Source organism: Panthera uncia, chromosome D1, assembly GCF_023721935.1.
Source record: "Panthera uncia isolate 11264 chromosome D1, Puncia_PCG_1.0, whole genome shotgun sequence".
NCBI lineage: Eukaryota > Metazoa > Chordata > Mammalia > Carnivora > Felidae > Panthera > Panthera uncia.
Genome location: NC_064808.1, coordinates 25928614 through 25950211, shown reverse-complemented (window position 1 = coordinate 25950211; position 21598 = coordinate 25928614). Strand labels below are relative to the sequence as shown.

The 21598-nt window shown below is 45.7% G+C and overlaps 1 protein-coding gene across 2 annotated transcripts; it reads right to left on the bottom strand.

The window, feature by feature from the left end:
- Positions 1-20030, bottom strand: CD59 (CD59 molecule (CD59 blood group)). Of its 2 annotated transcripts, none has more exons than XM_049648490.1 (4): positions 19932-20030; positions 9481-9562; positions 7853-7957; positions 1-1456 (listed from the first exon to the last, which is right to left on the bottom strand). In XM_049648490.1, exons 2-4 carry the CDS (start codon positions 9542-9544, stop codon positions 1254-1256), a joined length of 372 nt encoding a protein of 123 aa, XP_049504447.1. In that variant the 5' UTR covers positions 9545-9562; positions 19932-20030; the 3' UTR covers positions 1-1253. The 2 variants fall into 2 exon arrangements, with proteins under 2 accessions (XP_049504447.1, XP_049504456.1); XM_049648499.1 differs by lacking the exon at positions 19932-20030 and adding an exon at positions 16904-17064.
- Between the last annotated feature and the right edge of the window lie 1568 nt (positions 20031-21598).

Sequence of the window (21598 nt, the reverse complement as noted above, 5' to 3'; positions counted from 1 at the left end):
GGGGTCTTAAAAAAATGTTAATCATGAAAACCTAGCATCATCTGCAAAAATCAGGCTATGCTGCTAAGTACAATCAAGATTATAAGAACACAAATGTCCTTAAGTCTACCGGATCTTAAGAATTATTCACCATCACCCACTAGAAAAAGTCAAAATGTTGCCCTCCTGAAAAGGTGGATCACTTTTCAGGAAACCAGAAGAGCTTCCCAAAGCCTTAACAATTGTGATGATGTTAATAACCCTTACACATGCATTTTACGCAATCTGTGCTAAGTCAGCTAGGCCGTAAGTTGGCAGGCAAATCACACCCTTGCTGTTGCTGCTGTTCGTGAGGACACTTGGAGGTCCCCACCTGCAACTCAGAGGCTCTTCCCATTGTGTTCATACAGTATAAGTACACGTATGAAGAGACTTGCTACCAGTACTATGCAAAACAAGCATACTTAATACCGCAAGTCATTTTTAACACAGGATGTCCAAATGTTCAGACTTTTAACTATGTGTGACAAAGCCAAGATATCCCACCATTCCAATAAAAAAGTGGGAGGGGTAGTTTTAACATATCATTAATATGTCCTATTAAGTTTTTCTAGGGAAGACAGAGTAGCCCATACACAATCTAGGGACAGAGGAAAACTCAGATCTCGGAAGACCTGGGGTTTCCGTGCCCCGCCATGTGGAGGGCTTACCTTCTTCCTTGCCAGACACCTGCTAGTTGCGAAGACCAAGGTCATTCCCATTGCTCTGCATTAGGAATTTCACTGCCCCTGACAGCCCACACGTGGAAGGTTCTTTGTGCCTGCGTGGCAGCACAGGGCACGTAAAGGGAGAGGATGAAAGCATTCCCCGAGAGACTGCTGAAAAGAACCCCCTGCCCCGGTCTGCCCCCAAAAGCACTCATGATACTCTTTAACTACATTCAAGGAATGAGAGGGGAAAGAACGGAGACATGCAGAGCCTAATGTACTCCAGCGGCCACCGCAAAGCTGGTCTTGCAACAAGCAGAGGGACAAGCACGTGACCTAGCTCAAATCGCCCGCATCTCCCTCTTCAGTTTCTTCCCTCCGACGGGTCTTTGCTGCCAACACGACCGGTCTTCAAAGGCGCTGAGTCTCTCTTTTTACCAAGTGGCTCAAGCTACTTTTAATCCTTCCCAATAGGATCCAGGTGAAAATAGCCTTGGGAATGCAGCAGCAGAGGAAACAAGGAATATACAGAAACAAAGTTTAGGAGAAGGGCCTCCCAGTGTTGAGTTAGAGACAAAGGTTCCAGGCTGCTGCCAGCAGTGGGGTCACCAGCAGAGCCATCTTCCCAGAGACAGTGGTGCCAAAGCTCCTGTTACACAGGTCCTGCTGGCAGCAGCGGTACTGGAGCTTCTGAAGCCCGAAGGAAGCTGAGATCTGCTCGAAACTGCAGTCCGCCAACTTCCAGCACTGGTAGTAATAGGATTTGGGCTCTGTGGGGGAGACACACACACAAGGGTGAGGAAGTGGGCAGTGTTCTGTGCCTGCCTTCGAACTCCTGATCCTACTTCTTAGAACCTAGCTCCGAAGGGAAGTAGAGACATCTGGGCAAGAATACGTATCCTAGTCGGGCTATAAAGGGGAACGATTGAGTGACTGATGATGCGGCTCAAAAAGGAACTTTGCGCTAAAACCAAAGTCTCATGAGAACCTGCACAGCTGTGTGTGGTGGGAGCCCACAGGGGATCGTACTGAGGTTTTAGGGGTTTACTAAGATTTTTAAACACATACTCACATTGATCCAACAACCTTACTTCTAGAATTTGCTCTATGAAGTTCCTTGTGAAAAAGATTAGGAGAGATCCTCAAGAATGGTTACTGCAGGGGGCGCCTGGGTGGCTCAGTGGGTTAAGCATCCGACTTCAGCTCAGGTCATGATCTCACGGTTCGTGGGTTCGAGCCCCGCGTCGGGCTCTGTGCTGACAGCTCAGAGCCTGGAGCCTGTTTCAGATTCTGTGTCTCCCTCTCTCTCTGCCCCTTCCCTGCTCATACTTTGTCTCTCTCAAAAATAAACATTTAAAAAAATACCTAAGAAGTGGAAACCCACATGTCCATTAATTGGTGAATAGATAAACAAAATGTGGTCTATCCATACACTGGAATATTATTCAGCCATAAAAATGAATGGAAGTATTGATAACGTGCGATAACACGGGTGAACCTTAAACACATTATGCTTGGTGAAAGAAGCCAGTCACAAAGGCCACAAATACTGTAGGATTCCGTTTATATGAAATGTCCAGAACAGGAAAATCCAGGGGGACAGCAGGTAGATTAGTAACTTCTGGGTTATGTGGCAGGGAGGAATGGGAAGTGACTACTTAATGGGTAAGGATTTTCTTTTCGGGATAAAAATATTCTGCAATTAGTGATGACAGACGTGCAACCTTGTGAATACACTAAAAGTCACTGCATTGTATTATTTTAAATTGTATGTGAATTGTATCTCAATAGAATGGATGCAGGACAGTATGTAGAATGAGAGCCATCTGTGTAAATAAAGTGTATGTGTGGAGGTAAATGCATTAATTTTTTTCTGGAAAAATCCCCAAGGAATTTAACAGTGTTACCTTCATGGAAGACTATCCTTCATTTATATGTCGCTTATGGACTGAGATTTTTTTTTTTTTTAAGTCATTGGATACTTTTTAAAATATTTTAAACTTCATTTAAAAATCATTAGACTATTCAGTAATATAGGAAGAGTTTCCAAGAAAACATGCCACTATGGTCCCAATCTTTGCACACATAGAAAAAGAAAAGCCAAAAGCATATATGCCAACTATCCCATGGTTTTTTTAATATTCAGAAAAATTAAGGGAAAAGCAATGTGTTAGTTGAGAGGAATTAATGGTAGATTTTCCTCTCCAAAATAACTGTCTATGTGCCAAGACTGTGTGCTACAAACTGGGGATATACAGACATAGAAGGTATGGTCCTTGCCCTGGAATCACTTTCTTATCTTCTGTGCTGGGAAAAAAGAAAAAAAAAAATGCAGATACCTATTTCCTTATTAAAGGCTTGTAACTAAATTTCATTCATAGCTGGGAACAAAACTACATTTTTTAAAAAGTTTTATTTATTTTGAGAGAGAAAGAGAACAGGCGCACAGAAGCAGGGGAGGGTCAGGGAGAAAGGGAGAGAGAGAATCCCATGCAGGCTCCGCACCATCAGCGCAGAGCCCAACTTGGGGCTTGATCTCACGACCTTGAGATCATGACCTGAGCCAAAATCAAGAGTCGGACATTTAACTGACTCAGCCACCCAGGCGCCCTCAAAACTACATTCATAATTGCAAATGTAACTGTCCCACCTCCCCCTCAGAGGGCATGTGTGTTTGGACTGAATTTTAATGAAGTTTGGTCAAGTGGCAGAGGCCAGACAGAGTGTTCTAGTGACTTTACTTTCTTGGTCATTGGTATTTAAGAAGATGCCTCCAATAGAGGATGCTGTAGAATAGGGCAAGTTACTGCTTTCCATAATACTAACCAGGCAGTGGAACTGGAAAAACATTAAAGCTACCAGAATTTTAATTAGGGGAACCTAACAGCCTGGAGAGAGCAGATAGCAATTTATTAATAATTGCTACCAATTAATCATTTACTATGTGTCCTGCAGTGAGCCAAGCATCTGCTTCAATGATCTTTTTAATTTTTTTTAATGTTTATCTTTGAAGGAAAGAGAGACAGAGCATGAGCGGGGGAGGGGCAGGGAGAGAGAGGGAGACAGAATCTGAAGCAGGTTCCAGGCTCTGAGCCGTCAGCACGGAGCCTGACACCAGGCTCAAACTCATGAACTGTGAGATCACGACCTGAGCTGAGGTCGGATGCTTAACCAACTGAACCACCCAGGCGCCCCTCTACTTCAATGATCTTATCTGCATAACAACCTCTGATGTGGTGAGCTCACCAAAGCCTCCGTCAGAACCACCCAAATAAAGCGGATTATATCAGAGTCACTGGAATGTTAGAGGTTCTCTCTCTGCTTGACGCATCATCCCGGCTCTCTTTGAAGATTTAGTTTGCGTCTAACGTCACCAAGCAACAGTCCCTAATTGTCCTCGGCATCTCTAAGTGTGCCCCTTGTTCAGAAGGTCATAACGGCAATGATGGCTTGGCACAGTCACGAGGCTTCTGTCAGAGTCTAAGCACGTGGTTTGTAATGCTGGGACATGGCCAGGATGCCAGGAAGTATCAGCTGAATTCACACTCAACGCCTACTTCTCTTCTAGACTCACTCTGTGCAGCACCATCATGTGCGTTTTCTCTTCAAACTGCCCCCCTGACCCCAGAAGAGAAGTATGCCCACTTTCTAGTTGGGGAAATGTGGCTAGAGTAGTTGAATGATCTCTCCAATGAGTACCTGACCTTTGACTCATGTTTTTGACAGTGTGCCCTGCCTCTCCCAGGAGACGTCAATCCGAGCTACAGGGGGATTTAGGTGCTCTGTTAGTATCTGTCTTACCGCAAGGTCAAAACAGCTCTAGTTCAAGAACTGCTATTACATGTCTGGCCGAATTTGGGGACTTCTGTACATAAGAAGAAACATATTTAAGATTCATGTTATCCCTTTTTACAAAAACAGATTTTATTCTTTAGAGGACCTTTAGATTCACGGCAAAATTGAGCAGATGTAGAGTTCTCATCAGCCCCCTGACACCTCTGTGCCCGCCCTAAAGAACCTCCCCTTTATCAGCATCTCCCCCACCGCCGCCCCCCCCCAGTGGTACACTTGTTACAACTGAGGAACCCACATGGACTTATCATTACCGTCCAAAATCCATCATTTACGTTTCGGTTCGCTCTGGGTGTTGCATGCAGTTTGACATACACGTGGCACATGTCCACCAATATAGTATCACACAGAGTAGTTTTGTTGCCCTAAAATCCTGTGCTCCACCTTTTCATCCCTCCCTCCTTCCTGCTAACCCCTGGCAACCAATGACCTCTTTATGGTCTCCTTTTGCCTTTTCCAAAATGTCCTACCATGGAATGATACATTACATAGCCTTTTCGTATTGGCTTGTTTCCCTCAGTAATAGGCATTTAATTTTCCTTCATGTCTTTTCATGGCTTGATAGCTCATTTCTTTTTAGTCCATTGTCTGGATGTACTACAATGCACAGTTCATTTACCCATTCACTTACTGAAGGGCATCTGGTTGCTTCCAAATCTTGGCAACCATGAATAAAGCTGCTAGAAACATCTGTGTGCAGGTTTTTGTGTGGACAGAAGTTTTCAACCCCTTTGGGTATATATTCAGTGAGTGCTGAATCACACAGTGAGAGCATATTTAGCTTATTTAAGAAACTGCCAAGCCACACCATTTTGCACTCCCACGAGCAGCGAACGACAGTTCCTTTTGCTCTGAACCCTTGTCAGCATTTGGTGTTGTCAGCATTTTGGATTTTGGCCACTATTAATAGGTGGGTCTTGTTATTTATATGAACCACTTTTTCTTCCCCAAAGTTTATTTTTATTTATTTTGAGAGAGAGACAGACAGAGAGAGAGAGCAAGAGGGGGAGGGGCAGAGAGAGGAGGAGACAGAATCCCAAGCAGGCTCCATGCTGTCAGAGCAGAGCTGGATGTGGGGCTCGAACTCACAAACAGTGAGATCATGACCTAAGCTGAAGTCAAGAGCCAGATGTTTAACTCACTGAACCACCCAGGCGCCCCTACACAAACCACTTTTAAAAGTGGAACAATTCATTATAAGATAAGTTTTGGATGTCTCACGTATAGCATGGTGAGAATAGTTACTAATACTGTATTGTATGCTTGAAATTTGCTAAGAGGATAGATCTTAGTGTTCTCATCACACACAAAAAAGGCAACTGTGTGAGGTGCTGGATGTGTTAATTAGATCACTGTGGTAATCATTTCACAATGCATACAAATATCAAATCATTACACTGTGTACCTCAAGCATACACGATTTTTCTCTATCAATTATTGTTCAGTAAAGTGTTAAACAATGGGATTTGAGAGCTGGAAAAAAGATATGGCTCTACTTCCCTCCTTCCCTCTCCTCTTCACCTCTACCATCCAATACACATATTACATTTCATAAATGAAAAAACACAGGCAGAAGGAGCTTACTGGATGGAGGCAGGACAGAGATGGGAGATGGGAGCTCCTAACTGCTAATCTAATTCTTACTCTACACATAATATTGCCTTTATTCTGTTAGTATCCAAAATCTATAAAGAACTTCTCAAACTCAACACCCAAAAAACAAATAATCCACTGAAGAAATGGGCAAGAGACATGAATAGACACTTCTCCAAAGAAGACATCCAGATGGCCACCCGACACATGAAAAAATGCTCAACATCACTCATCATCAGGGAAATACAAATCAAAACCATAAGGAGATATCACCTTACACCTGTCAGAATGGCTTACATTACCAACTCAGGCAACAACAGATGTTGGCGAGGATGTGGAGAAAGAGGAACCCTTTTGCATTGTTGGTGGCAATGCAAGCTGGTGCAGCCACTCTGGAAAACAGTATGGAGGTTCCTCAAAAAACTAAAAATAGAACTACTCTATGACCCAGCAATTGCACTACTAGGCATTTATCCACCATTTATCCAAAACAGGTGTGCTGTTTTGAAGGGACACATGCACCCCCAAGTTTATAGCAGCACTATCAACAATAGCCAAAGTATGGAAAGAGCCCAAATGTCCATCGATGGATGAATGGATAAAGAAAATGTGGTGTGTATGTATGTATATATATACATACATATATATATATATATGTATGTATGTATATAATGGAGTATTACTCGGCAATCAAAAAGAATGAAATCTTGCCATTTACAACTATGTGGATGGAACTGGAGGGTATTCTGCTAAGTGAAATTAGTCAGAGAAAGACAAAAATCATGACTTCACTCATATGAAGACTTTAAGAGACAAAACAGATTAACATAAGGAAAGGGAAACAAAAATAATATAAAAACAGAGAGGGGGACAAAACAGAAGAGACTCATAAATATGGAGAACAAACTGAGGGTTACTGGAGGGGTTGTGGGAGGGGGGATGGGCTAAATGGGTAAAGGGAATTAAGGAATCTACTCCTGAAATCATTGTTTCACTATATGCTAACTAATTTGGACACAAATTTTAAAAAATAAAAAATTAAATTAAATATTAAAAAAATATTGCCTCTGTTCTCTTATTTGGAAATGACACTTTTTGTGGAGGGAGGTGGGAGAGATGTGGTTGAAGAGACACAGATGATCAAGGTTAACTTGATGCATGTGCTCATACATAACTGTGTTCAAATATTCGTGGAGTGAGTGGCTATGTTCTCTCCAGGGGCCTTATTGTGCTTTCTACATTAACAATGAATTATTATGGGCCTCTCTATCGAGGTAGAGGACCTGTCCTACACAATCAAGGACCTTGCATTGTAGGGCTTGGAATTTTAGCCACATTCCAGGAATTTATATCAAAATTATCAGACACTCCAGTCAGACAGGATAATTCTGATTTGTGCTTACTTATTGAAGGATTTCTTATTTCTAGGCAAATTAATCTTCTTCTCCTTTCTATTGGGTTTTTCTGAACCTGTGGGTCTCCCGAGCCTTTTAGGAGTTCACCTGATATGTTCAGTATTCTTTGTTGCTGACTCTGGAAAGGCTTTGTGGTACAGTATAGAAGAAGAGAATAACCTTGAAGGGTGTTTTTATTTTTCTCTCTTAGATGACAGTTACTGCTTGTTGAATACAAGCCTGATGAGAATGAATGTGGCACTCATTTTCTCCCAGGCCCTCCTCATCCCCTTACAGTTAGGAGGCAGGGAAGGGGCAGGCTCTTACCGGCTTCAATGTAGAGACACGAGTCAAGATTCGATGAACAAACGGAGGTCTTAGTGCAGTTACCACTCACTGGTGCCACACAGCTGTAGCATGTCAGGCTATGACCTAGAATCAGAAAGAAACCCGTCAGAACTTGTTAGAGCAGCACTAACTTGCCATCCTGGCAGAAGGAGGCCCACCATCTGCACTCGATGGGACAGAGGCTCGCAGCTCACAGCGCGCTTCCATTCCCACACAGATCCGTAGCAGATCTATTTTTCCAACCTCAAACTGCAGTCCCAGCAGCAATTTTTGGACCCTGATACAAGTACAAAAAGAATTTCCATGTGTCAAAATCCCTAGAACTGTGCAAATGAGAAGCTTCCTCTTACCCTCAACTAGAAGTGATTTTTAAAAAGTGATTAATTTGCAGCGATGTATTAAAAGGTAACTATCAAGAGAATAAACTAACAGAATTCTATAAATGCCTTCCAGGCAACGAATACTCTCTGATCACATTCTCATAGATCGATAATCAGTTATGTGGCAGTATCTGTCTGTGTGAAAGGACATTTTTGAAAATGAAATATGTAAAATCTCATAGAAGAATGTCATGGTGAAACCCAGACCAAGTGTGGGTTTTAGAACCCAAGAGCTAACTTGCAGTTCTAAGGCCAAAGCAAATATCCATCCCCGGGGGGGAAGGAATTTTCCAGAATGCCAGAAGAAAGTGGCTCCTCACTATCTGAGCATATAGGAGCCAAGCTCTCTAGAGCATCTTAAATGGCCATGTTCGCCTTCCCTGGTGTGAAATCCCACCTAGCAGACGACTCTCCATCTGTGAAGGTTCCAGATTAACCTTTGAAAGGTCAGTCCAAATAACTCCCTCCTACCACTTTGTTTGCAGATGATGAGACAGATGCCTGGAGCCAGGCGCCCCCCCATAGGGTGAAGGTGGGGGGGGGGGCTGGTTAGCCCACTCTGCCTCTTCCTTCCTGAGGGCGTTGGTTGCCCCTGTGTGGGAGGGGAGCCTCAATCGGAAGGGACAGAGACGCAATGTTTCTGCAGTCCCCTCCCTGTTCCAGATGCGTGTACACACGCATGAGAGGGGAGAATGTAAGAGGGAGGGTGTGTTCTAGCTCAGATTCTGGAGACGGCCGTTTGAAAGGTTGTTCCTAGGACTGAATCTTCTCCTGGCTAGAGCCAGAGTTCACTTGGTTTCTTCTTCTTCTTTTTAATGTTTATTTATTTTTGAGAGAGGAAGAGATAAAGCAGTGAGAAGGGGAGGGGCAGAGGGGGGGGGGAGACAGAGAATCCCAAGTAGACTCCCCGCTCCCAGCGCGGAGCCCGACACAGGGCTCAAACCCGTGAACCATGAGGTCCTGACCTGAGTGGCAATCAGAGTCAGATGCCCAACCACGTCACCCACGTGCCCCTTCATGTGGCTTCTTGACAAACCTTTAAACAGTGGAACCAAAGTTCACCTTTGGAAATTCTGTTGGGCAGAAATATTCATAGCTACCATGTTCATTCAGTGTGCAAATATCCACGTACCCACATGCTAAGCATTGGGTCAGTCTTGCTGAGGTCGAAGAAAAAGTGAGCGCATGACCTCACAGTTCAGATCCATGTCCCCGGGGACCGCTCACCTGAATGGCAGAGGACGGCCAGGATGAGCAGGAGCACCAGCAGGATGAATCCTTGGCTTCCCATCGTGATCACCCACAGACTCTGCAAGGAAGGGACACAAAGGGTGGTCACAAACCAACAAATGGGTGCTGGTTATCTCAGAGACCAACAGCTGGAGGGCCCGGAGCCTTCAGGAAGCATGGGGAAGGAGTTAGCAGATTGAGAAATGGTCTAGAAATGGTCTGGGGTGCCGTGAACCAAGGTGCTCTCCTGGTACCTCCTCTTGCCCCCAAACCTCAGGTTACTAAAAAAACGCTGCCGGTCCTGGGAGAAGGGTGGCTGTGGGAGTCAAAGTGCACCTGGCCGAGAGTCAGCAGTGCCCGGGCCCCAACCCCAGCTCTCACCTACAGCGGCCGTGAATAAACGTCCACTCCAAGCCACAGTCGTCATGATCACGTAGTGGGGATAGCACTCTCTTCCCCATAAGTGTTGTTTAGTCAAACAGGAATACGAGAAAAATACTTAATTCAGCAACTACAATTCCCACTCTGCTGGCGCCACCCGAAACTGCTGGCTGAGCCGGGGCCTAGCAAGGGTCACCTTTCCAGGCCATGCCACTAAGTGTGTCAGACCAGACAGGTGACACTGGTGCCCTCCAGATGCCGGTGCCTCCTGCGGCAGAACAGGAGGCAAAGGTTTAGCATGCACAGAAGCTCCCCACCTTAGCAAGTGTGATGGAGACACCACCTTGTTCACCTCCTCCCCTCTGGGGAGGTAAAGAGGGGTCTGGGTGACTTTGACGACCAGTCCCACTACAGTAATGCCTACGTGGGTACAGTGAGCATCAGGGGAGGAGAGGGAAGGGTTGAGATAGCTCAAACCCTTTTCACCCGATAAGGAAGGCAAAGCACAGAGAGATTTCTAACTGAGTAAGTATAAGTCATCTCTAAGAAGTCTCCCAATCCCACCCCTACCTTCCCGACCCCCTCCTGAAACAAGGAGGCAACAGTGCCTCTAAACCAAGATGCCCCACAGTCTAGGCCCCTCAGCCCCACAGGTCAGGACTTCTGCCTGACAGGCCCAGGGTCTCTTGGTAGGTGAGCCCCCACCCCTCTTTAAGTTAGGAACAGCATCTCCACACCTCTGAAGGTCATCCTCTGCTCAGGAATGGGCTGAAGATGGTCAGGGGAGGGTTGAGAACCAGAAAGAACAGATTCTGGCATTGCTCAAAGAAAACACTGAGTAAGTCATGCCTGGATCAAAGAGACACGTTGCTTTCCTGATGTGTGGGGAACTAGGAAGAAAACCAAACAGGGCCTGGCCTTTCTTTACAAGTTGAATAACCTCTACTTCCTTCTGGCCTCTTCAAAATCTGCAACAACCTACTAATGGCCACCCCCCCCCCCCATGCTGAGCCTCCTGGGGGTTAGCTACCCACAGCAACCCCATACAGTGAGGATTGGAGGTGCCCAAGGGCAGAGGTTAGAGCTCAGATGTCGGAGTGGCAGAGATCTGGATGTAGGGCAGGTTACGCGGCTGCAACCAGGCCTCACTCACTTCATCTACAACAAGCAGCGGGTACAGAGGTGCGATCCAACACCGTGAGGATTTATGGAGGTAAAACAAGTTAAATGAGTATGTGCTTGACACAGCCAGGCACACACAAGTGGTGGGTGTGTGGATGCACACAGACCTCTTGCCCTAACTCAGACAGGCTTGTCTACTACACCTCCTGTTCTGAGTACCTGAGTCCGAGCATCTTTCTTCCTGGCCCCTCCCCTGAGAGGTGGGGGCCCTGAGGGCTCCGTACTCTAAGCGATGAGGAAGAGGCCTCAGCCCCTCCTGCTGGCATCCTGACTGCCCTGCAATGCCCTCTGCCTGGAGCCAGAAGAGTGAGAACCCCTTCTACTCTCCCCTTGCTAGTGAGTGACCTGGGCCTGGGCACACTGCCAGCTCCCCGCCTGGCTTCTCACGTTCACCAGTTTCTGGGCAGAAAGGATAACTGACACGTTCAAGTTAGACAGGGCTCAGGTCTGTGAAGAACAAGGAGAGGAAGGTATTAATCTGAGGTCCCTCACAGCAGGGCAGGGGCTACAAAATAAGAACGGCTGCCACATCAGGTGTCCCCCCTGGAGGAGGAGGAGGGAGGGAGCTCCGGGCCAGGGTCAGGAACTGGGAAGATGTCAGGCTGGCAGGAACTTCCAGGCTTCCCCTGGAATGGTAACAGCATCCTGACAAACGGGGCCATACACAGAGGTGTCCCCTGATGAAGTGCATTGGAAAGAACCTGCCTACTAAGAAACGCTCATCTCTTAACAAAAGCAGGGAAGAAACAATGAGCTGCTTAAGGGACAGGCTTTCCTGTCTGGTCTGGAGAGTCTGAACAAGGCCTTGAACAGTTCTGGCTCTGCCACCTACGTGCTGTGAACTCAACCTCTGAACTCCACTCTCCATTCACTAGCATGGGGATAAATACACATACTGCATGGTACAATACCCGGCACTCAAGAAGGCACTCCAAAAGCAGTCACCACTATAGTATTACTGAAGAGTTGTGAGGTTACCAGGAGGAAGAAACGGGGGAGAGAGGGGGTGGTGGGAGGGAGGGGTGTGGAGGGTAGACAGAAGGTAGCGTTAGGTGAGGAAGCCAGACAAATGCCCTGGAATGGATGAGCCGGGGGCACCGAGGGCACCAAACGTTAAGGCAGCCCCCAGATTTTGGGGTTGGAGAGTGTCAAGTCTTGGTTTCGACACATCACTTTGCTGGCTGGTAGTCACTGTGGCTGCTTCCGTGACATGGCTGTGGGAGGGGAGGGCAAAGACGGCAGAGGAAGAAGTGGCCAGTGTGCTGATACCAAGGTTAAGCTGTTCAAATCGAAATGAGACCAAGTCTTCATTAACCACTACTAAAGTATCAATTTCCAAGGGCAAAATGTTGTCATGGCAGGAGAGGGAGGAAAGAAAATACCTGATTGCTTTAAAGCTATTTTACAAATGCCCCCAACATGTTGACAGTAGTTAATGCTAAGACGGATTATTTATGATTTCTTATTTCTCTTCCTGACCCTTTACTTTTTGCCATACTTTCCCCAGCTAGTCTATAATGGACCAGGTGTTACTTTTATAATCAGAGATATTGGGAAAATCCACACATAACAAATGTTTCCCTTTTGGTGGTCACCTATCACCCGTCTTTTGGCAAATCTTTCTTCAGACTTAAAACAAAAACAAACAAACTGAACCTCATAATTTCAAACTCTTACCCCCTAGTCTAAAACACCCTCTGCTTTAAACTTTAAAATGATGCCCATAAGTTAAGTGTACATCAGATGCTCTGCCATGACTTTCCCACTCCACCCAAGCCAAACACTTCCATGCAAAATGCACCCAGAGGGCCCCAACACTCTTCTTTGCTAAACACATTAACTCATTTAAACAGTGGATTTAAGGGGCACCTGGGTGGCTCAGTCGGTTAAGCGTCCAACTTCGGCTCAGGTCACAATCTCACGGTTCCAGGGTTTGAGCCCCGCGTCAGGCTCTGTGCTGACAACTCAGAGCCTAGAGCCTGCTTCAGATTCTGCGTCTCCCTCTCTCCCTGCCTCTCCCCCACTCACGCTCTGTGTGTGTGTGTGTGTGTGTGTGTATGTCTTTCTCTCTCTCAAAAATAAAAAAACAAATTAAAAAATTAAAAAAAAAATTTAAACCGTGGATTTAATTATTGGAAACAGACTAAAGTCATTCTGAATAAAGTCCAAAGACTAAAGATGGGTGAGCCTCCTGGAAAATACCATTTTGGAGCTGTAATACACACTTGAAGCCAGTCTTAGGAAGTATGGACAGGTTTTTCTGGATGACTCTGAACCTGATTCCTTCAGGGGTGCTCCAAATAGGCTTTTCATCTGCAGGAATAAGTAAACACTAGAAGATAGATAAGCACTGTCTAAAACAGTAAACATTTGGCAACATACATGGCTATGAGTAAATTAGGATACAATTCTATGGTGGGGAACTGCACAGCCATGAAGAGGGACAAACAGGGAAGGCTGTTCACAATGTATTAAGGAAAAAGCCAGTTTAAAAATAGCTATAATCTTATTACTTTTTGTTGAAAGTGACGCTTGGAATACTATATCAACTTTCCTGACATTTTTGGAACATGTGGTTGATAGAACAGTAGAATTATGAGCAGCTTGTTCATGCTTAAATATATTTTCTTAACAATAAACATTTTTATAGAAAGAGTTCTGAACGTGATAGCAGGATATGTTAATGTACTTACAAATCATTTTACTGGCAGCTTAAGTTTTTTTTCTACTACTCAACCTGGTTAGGTATAAAAATATATACCACTTTTCAAAATTGGCTTGAGGTAAAAAAATGTTTTGTGTACATATCCTCTCCTATGTCTATCTGGTGACAATTATTTTAGTCACACTCTGTATTGGTAAAATATGAGGCTTGGGTGATTCTCTTGCAGTCCTGCAAGAGAGAGCTATATTCTAATCCCACTTTGCTGCCGATTCATAGAACCTTAAAGCAGTCAAATGAGAACTGATGTGTTCCTCCATTTGTGAAGGGGTAATGATTATTCTATATAATGAAAAAAATATAAGATTAATATGTGAGGGTTTTAAAGCTTAATATGGACTAAAAAGTAGCAGTTTAAGGAACAAACAAGCAGACAAATGTACATGCAATCCTGGAGTTACTTTGTCTTGGGCTCAGTCAGACCTGACCTAGAAACAGTATTTTTACTTCTTAGCGGCCAATTTCTGAATTCTTTCCCATTTATCAGGATAGTAAAATAAACAGGTGTAGAACCCAGGAGAAATAGTTGAAGGAAGAAACCAGGACTCTTCTATTTGAAAAAATATAGTCAGAGACAATTACTGTCTTCAGATATGCTGAGGGTCACTAAGAAAGGGAGGGAGAGGTTATCCTGTGTAATTTCCAAAGGCAGCATCAGGACTTCCTAAGGAACAACTATTTGCCTCCACCCCATCCCTCCTACCTTCCTGCTGTGTGTGAGGCAATGTGCAGAGAGTATCAGCACATCTGGAAAGCAATTCCCTTGGTAAAATGTAAAAAAACCTCTCATCACTTGACAAAGTTCAAGCAGAGAGCAGAGATCAAGGATCACAGACATTGCAGAAAAGGTTCCTGCAGAAGGCAGCAAGGGGTTAAAACCAAAGTTCTCAGAAGTACAAAAGATTCATTTTACAATAAAACCAACCTGATAATTATTTATTCATTTGTCTCCACCTGAGATGGAAGAGGAAGCTGAAATGTTGCAAGGTGATTTACAAATACAGACATCCCTGATCAAGTTCCTGAAAATGCTTTAGGTAGCAAATTTATGGATAGTGTGAGCCCACATTCCACCCCCCCCCCCATATTCCATTATTTTAAAAGGAAAACAAAGGGATGTTACTGTCCATCCAGAAACTCCAACCAGTCCTTCCAAATAACTATCTAAACAATCCATAGAACTTGAACACGAAGCATTTAACACATCGCTATTTAATGACACAGCTTAAGCAAATGAAAGGAATTCACTGGTGAGTGGGCATATTTACTGCCATTAAGTAGGTTCACTCTCAACACCTACACCCCATTCATCCCACAACAATTATTTATGAGCCCCCTGTGGGCAGGTACTGTGCTAGGCGCTGTGTTAGTGACCAGTGAACCAGGCAAGGCCCCGCCTAGAACTTTATAATCTAGTGGAGGTAGACATCACCTAGTGCTAAAGACTAGAAAGAAAAGAAAATAAGGAAACAGCACCAGTTCTGAAACACAAGTGGCATAAGAGTCACCTGGAAGGCCATTAAGCACAGATGCAGAGCCCATCTCTAGAGGTTCTGGGTCTTGGGTCTGGGGTGTGGGGGACAAGAATTTGCACTTCTAACCAGGAACACACTGAAAACCACTGGGTTAGAGGGTGACCAGGGACAAGGGTGAGGCTAGTTTAGATAGGGCTGGAAGCGTCTCTCCCAACAATGTTGTGAGAGAAGCTGTTGGTTCTAATTAAATAATTAAAGGCTTCTTCTCCTTTTAAGGGCCTGTGTGATTACACTGGGTCCAATGTCACTGAATGCATTAACTGTATTTAATCCTCACACAATGTTGTAAAGTAAATTTAATCTGCCTCCATTTATCAAAAGAGGAAACTGGATCAAGGAGGGGAATGAATTTAGGCAACTGTGGTAGGCAGAATAAATAACACCTCTCTTCCCCAAAGGTGTCCGCGTCCTAATTCCCAGTACCTGTGAATACTGGCAACCTTAGATGGCAAGTGACTTTGTAGATGAGATTAAGGTTACAACCTGTTCTGGATTATCCATAATCATGTGGGCGATTACACTGAAGAGGACAGGAAGGCAGTAGGATCTGTCAGAGATGTGAAAACAGAAGCGGGACGCCTGGGTGGCTCAGTTGGTTAAGTGTCCAACTTCAGCTCAGGTCCTGATATCAGGGTTGGGAGTTCGAGCCCCACATCGGGCTCTCTTCGGATCTTCTGTCTCTCTTTCTTTCTGCCCTTCCCCCACTCATTCCTTCTCTCTCTCCTCCCACCTCAAAAATAAATAAACATAAAAAAAAAGAAAAGAAAATGAAGCAAGTGGGGGAGCCTCATTGACAGCTGGTAGAGCATGTGACTCTTGATATCAGGGTTGTAAGTCTGAGCCCCACGTTACAGACCTACTTAAAAATAAAATCTTAAAAAAAAAAAAACAGGAAGAAGAAGAGGCAAGAGATTCAAGGAGGATGATGGAGCTCTCTTACTACTGCTGATTTTGTGAACTGATGAAGCGGGGTGGGGGGCCACAGATGAGGCATACAGGTGGCCTCCAGAATAGTCCTCAACTGACACTTGACCAGGAAACGGGACCTCAGTCCTCTAACCAAATGGACTCTATTGTGCCAATAACCTGAATGAGCAAGGAATGGCTTTTCCCACAGAGCCTCCAGAAAGGAACACAGTACTACCAACACATTGACATGAACCTGGTGATGCCCACAGCAAGACTTCTGACATACGGAACCACAGATTTAATTAATCTGTGTTGTGTTAAGCCCCTAAACTTGTGATGATCTGTTTCAGCAGCAATAGAAAACGGATGCACCAACCCCAGAACGGGTAAATAGTTAAAGCAGCATTTAAACTCAGCTCTGAGCTTCTACCCACAGTTAAACTCTCTGGAGAGGAGACTTCTCGTGAATTCAGCTTCTGAAGTAAATTATTAAGCTGAGGCCACCAGAGAAGAGACTTTTATATCAATGCTGGTTCCAAGAGATTCACAGATACCCATCAGTTTAGTTTCTGCTCCTGGGAGTGTGGCACCTCAGAGGCTGATGAACTTTAAGGCCAGAAGTGTCCTCAAAAATGAAATCTAGGGTTCTCATGTTCTAGAAAATTACTGGAACCCCAGGGAATGAAGTTACCTGTCCCGAGGCAACACGTTAGTTGCAGAGCCACACTGGGTGGGCTTCCATTCACCAGGGGCTGGTAACTCACAAGTGGCTTAGTGTCAGAGGCTTGGAGCTTTGCCTCCTTATCACCTTGGGACATATACAGTGCCTGCTGCAGCCACGTATACAGAGACACCTAGACAAAAATCAGTTACTCAGTTCACAGAAGTAATTACATCAGAAGGTAGAGACAACCAGAAAGCCACCATCATAATGAACAGCCCCTCCCAGCCACCTGGGAGGTCCCACTGCCAGGGACAACCATCCCAAAACTCTCTAAACCACATAAATCTGCAGCTTTCCCTACAAGGGCCTTCTCTGCCATTTGTTCCAGGACTGCAAGAGCTAGAGGTCTCCGAAGAGGGCCTCTTATTAGAGAGCCAACTCATGGCCCTGCCCTTTGAGGTTATACATGCACAGCCAATGAATGGTTTAGTGAAGATATTTCACAAAGATACAGCGCTTAGATAAAAAGTACATATTCCCCTTGAGGAAAACCTCAAGCACCTCTGGGCTTGGTTTTGTTTTTTGGCATTCTGGCCGAAGTTTGAGAGCTGACCCAGAATTTTTAATGTGCTTCTTTTCAGGAGCTTGTACCTGCAGCTGTCAAGGTGAATTCCATTACACAGCTGCTCTCCTTATTGTAAAACCCACTTTATTTGGGCTTTGATTTTCCAAATCACTCAGTAATAATGGGCTGTTTTCCTTATATCAAGGTTCAGCAAAAGGTTTCCTGTTTCTGCTTTAAAAATACAGAAGTGACAAGTTGTAGGCATTTTTGGTTCTCCGTGAGGCAAGTCTTTACCTTCCTTGGGGTTACAAATCTACCGCCAGAGTAAATAACCACATTTAAAAAAATGTTTTTTAATGTTTATTTTTGAGGGAGAAAGAGAGAGACTATGAGCAGGGGAGGGGCAGAGAGAATGGGAGAGAGAGAATCCAAAGCGGGCTCCAAGCTATCAGCAGAGAGCCTGCTCGAGGCTCCAACTCAGGAACCATGAGATCATGACCTGAGCTGATGTCAGATCCTTAGCCGACTGAGCCACCCAGGCGCCCCATAAATAACCACATTTTGAGAAATGTTAACACCCCTAACAATGAACATTCTGAGCTGTATGTATCTTCCTTGGAGAAGTGGGCGTAAAATGCCCTTATGGGGAACAGGAACAATTGCTGTGGGGACACCCAAAATACTAATAGCCACCATTTGTGCCTCACAAACAGGTGCCAAACTGATTTCCACGAATTACCTCAGTCCTTTTAACACTCTATGAAGTAAGGCCTATTATTTTACTGATAATAATGTGAGGTTAAACAGCTCGCTCAAGATTACCCAGCCAGTAAACAGCAGAGCCAAGATTCAAACCCGGGTGTGCTGCCCAGGCCCTTGACCGCTACACCGTGACACATGAACTTGGTGGTTGTGAATTCACCATTTCTATTCATGCACACCAAGCTTCAAACTCTACCTGATTCCAGGTGGATTCCAGAGCCATGGTCACTGAGAGACAGATTAAGCTAGGCAAGGTAGGGCAAAAGTGGTAGAAAAGAGGTGTTTTCCTGAGAATTGAACACAGAGTCATCTCTGGGTTAAGTCTCCTACGTTTGAAGACTTTACCTCCATTTCACAAATTGTTTATTATCACAAGCTAACCTTGACAGGGGCCCTATGTAGGCTATGTCTCTAAATCTATAAAATGTACAGGCTGATTTGTTTAGAATTAAGTAGAAGTATTGCAGTTGAGAGAGGTGGGCAGCCAGGTCTCCACTGGGGCCCCTTAACCTCTTGAAGAAAGTCACCACCAAGTAAGAACATGATTTTTAAAAGCACCAACTGGTGGGCGCTTGGGTGACTCAGTGGGTAAGCATTTGATTTTGGCTCAGGTCATGATCTCATGTGGACTGAGTCCCAGACCGGCTCCTGGCCAAGCCTGCTAGGGGTCCTCTCTCTCCCTTTCTCTCTGCCCTGTCTCCGTTCATGCGCGTGCTCTCTCGCTCTCAAAATAAATAACATTAAAAAAAAAAGGCATCAGCTGGTCACAACAGGAGGTACCATGGCCACAGGCGGTTATAGAGAGTAGGAAAAGCACCATCAAAAGGAAAGCATGAGAAAGTCTCTGGGCTAGCGCCTTCACAAGGTGCAAGATGAACGCACTATTTCACAACCGGGGCCTGCCCAGGACAGAAGCAGGAAACCTGATCTCAGAAGTCTCTGCCAAGGTGAGTCACTAACTCCAGCTCCTCTCATTGTGGGTGCGTTCCAGGCTAGCTTCCAGAAGCCATTTCCATTGCCCGGCCGCCGCCCACGTGTGTTAGTTAGCTAGCCGAGAGATGGCATATGTGACGCGGCGCATTTCCAGGATCCATGGAGAGCCTGCTTCTCGTTAAATAACAACACAAACCTCGATTTAACATTGCTTTGCAAGTCCGCTGCCAGACTCCAGGAAGGGGGTAGCCCCCTCAAAACAAAATGTCTACGTTTCGGCCCCGCCCTTTTTCCAATTCCAAATTTGTACAGCTAGAGAAGGTCTGTTACCACCTGGCACGGAGCGGGTTTAACCTCCTTTCGAGGCATGATTTCTCTTCCCTAAGGTGCAAGAGCTTCCCTTCAGAGCGAGGCGAGGGCAGGTGGTCGGGGTTCCAGGAAGATATTCCCTAGGCAACGGAGGGCACAGCGCGCAGGATTTGGGCTGTTTCAGAAAGGGCGCCCACTCCTCCCCCCCTTCTCTTCTTTTTGTTAACAAAAAGAAGAGAAGGGAGGGAGGAGTTGTGCAGGGCTCTCCTAGGCAGCCCCAGGCAGGCCACCAGGGGCCTCCGGTGCCGGGAAGCCTCGGGCCGCGGGCAGAAGGGCCTGGGGAGGATGCCGAGAGTCGCCACTCCTCCTGGGGTCTCCGCCCGCCCCGATCCCGCCGCAGGTGAGGGCACGCGCCAAATCTAGCTCACTGCGGCCTCAGGTTCCGGGCGCGGCTCGGACCCAGCCCAGCCCAGCCTAGGGCCTTACCTGCCAGCAACCAGGGTGTCTGTTCCAGCGCCGCTCGGCCCGTGTGCTCTGGCCCCGCAGGTCTTTTCAGCCTGGGTCGCTGAAAGCCCGGAAGCTCCGCCCCCTCCCGCTGGCCCTACCCCCGCGGCCGCTAGGTCTGGCACTCGCGCGCCGCAGTCTGGGAGCCCAAGGTCACCCAGGTCCTAGAGCGATCTGTAGACCCTTGGAGCTCACCGCGCGCGCCCAGACCACCTGAGCGACGGCCGCGCAACCAGCCCTGGCCAGGCAACCGGGCAACCACTGCGCGCAGGGTGACTCAGGCTACCCGCCCAGATTCAGAAAAAAGACCGTGGCCACGAATAGATTAAGGTCTTTAAAACCCCAGAAACGGAAAGTTTATGTCCTCCTCTGATTTGTTTTAGGAAACAAATATATGAAAAGTCCATGACTTCAGATTTTCCGTTCGTTAAAAAAAAATAAAATGTTTCAAAAAACTTTATTGTGCCCATGCCAAGCCCCCACTTGGCCTGGCTGTCAGGTTCTCCAACCCTGCTGCAGCCTGAGTCTCCTTCTTTTTCGTAAATGCATGAGATACCATTTAAGTAGGGAAATCATATAACTGATTATGACATGTGCTTTCTACCACGATCCTGATGGCTTTTGGATGTCAGGGAATGAGTTTCAGTTGGTGGTGCCCAAATCTTGGTTTTCCTCTCTAGAAATGGGAGTCTCAAACCAAGACTTACTTTGATATTTAAAATGTGTCTGCTGAAAACAGCAAATACAGGGGCGCCTGAGTGGCTCAGTCAGTTAAACGGCTGACATCAGCTAGGGTTTGATCTCTCGGTTCCTGAGTTTGGGCCCTGGTCCAGCTCTGTGCTGACAGCTCAGAACCTGGAGCCTGCTTCGGATTCTGAGTCTCTCTCTGTGTCTCTCTCTTTCTCTGCCCCTCCCCCCCCGCACTCTCTTTCAAAATAAATAACTAACTTAAAAAAAAAAACAGCAAATACATGTATTTCCTTGTTTACTAAACTCTTTCACATGCATTATCTCATAGGCATCCTATTAGCTATTGCCTCCTTGTAACTCTTGGATTCTGAGATCCCACCCTCTCCTGGTTTTGCTTCCAGTTTCTCGATCTTTCAGGCTTTTTTTTTTCAAACATTTATTTATTTATTTTGAGGGAGAGAGAGAGAGAATGAGTGGGGGAGAGGCAGGGAGAGAGAATCCCAAGCAGGCTCTTCGCTGTCACACAGGGCCCAATGCAGGGCTCAGTCTCACAAACTGTGACATCATGACCTGAGCAGAAATCAAGAGTCAGAAACTTTACTCATTGAGCCATCCAGGCGCCCCATCCTTTCAGTCTTGAGCCTTTTCCACTACCTCTCATAAATCTGGTGTTGCCAGGTTGGACTGAGAACCACTGCTCTGTGCTCCTTGGGCGAGAACACTGCATCTGCTTGGTTTTACCTTGGGGATGTGTGTTTGCAGGTAATTTGCAAATCTATATTCTCCATTCCTGACCACTCTCCCTCAGTTTTCATATTCATACCTGACTGCTGAAACTAGTGTGTCCTACAGGCTTCTTGAATTCAAAATGTGTCCAAATTTCATCTCCAGTGTCCAACTGCATTTCCTGCAAACTTTGTTTTTCATAAATGAAGCCAGAAACCTGGGAATCAACTTTG

Coding starts and splice junctions, on each gene's coding strand:
- CD59 (XM_049648490.1), bottom strand. CDS start 9,544: ATGGGAAGCCAAGGATTCATCCTGCTGGTGCTCCTGCTCATCCTGGCC. Junction 7,958..9,480: donor GGCCGTCCTCTGCCATTCAG/GTGAGCGGTCCC, acceptor TTCTGATTCTAG/GTCATAGCCTGACATGCTAC. Junction 1,457..7,852: donor GTGTCTCTACATTGAAGCCG/GTAAGAGCCTGC, acceptor TCTCCCCCACAG/AGCCCAAATCCTATTACTAC.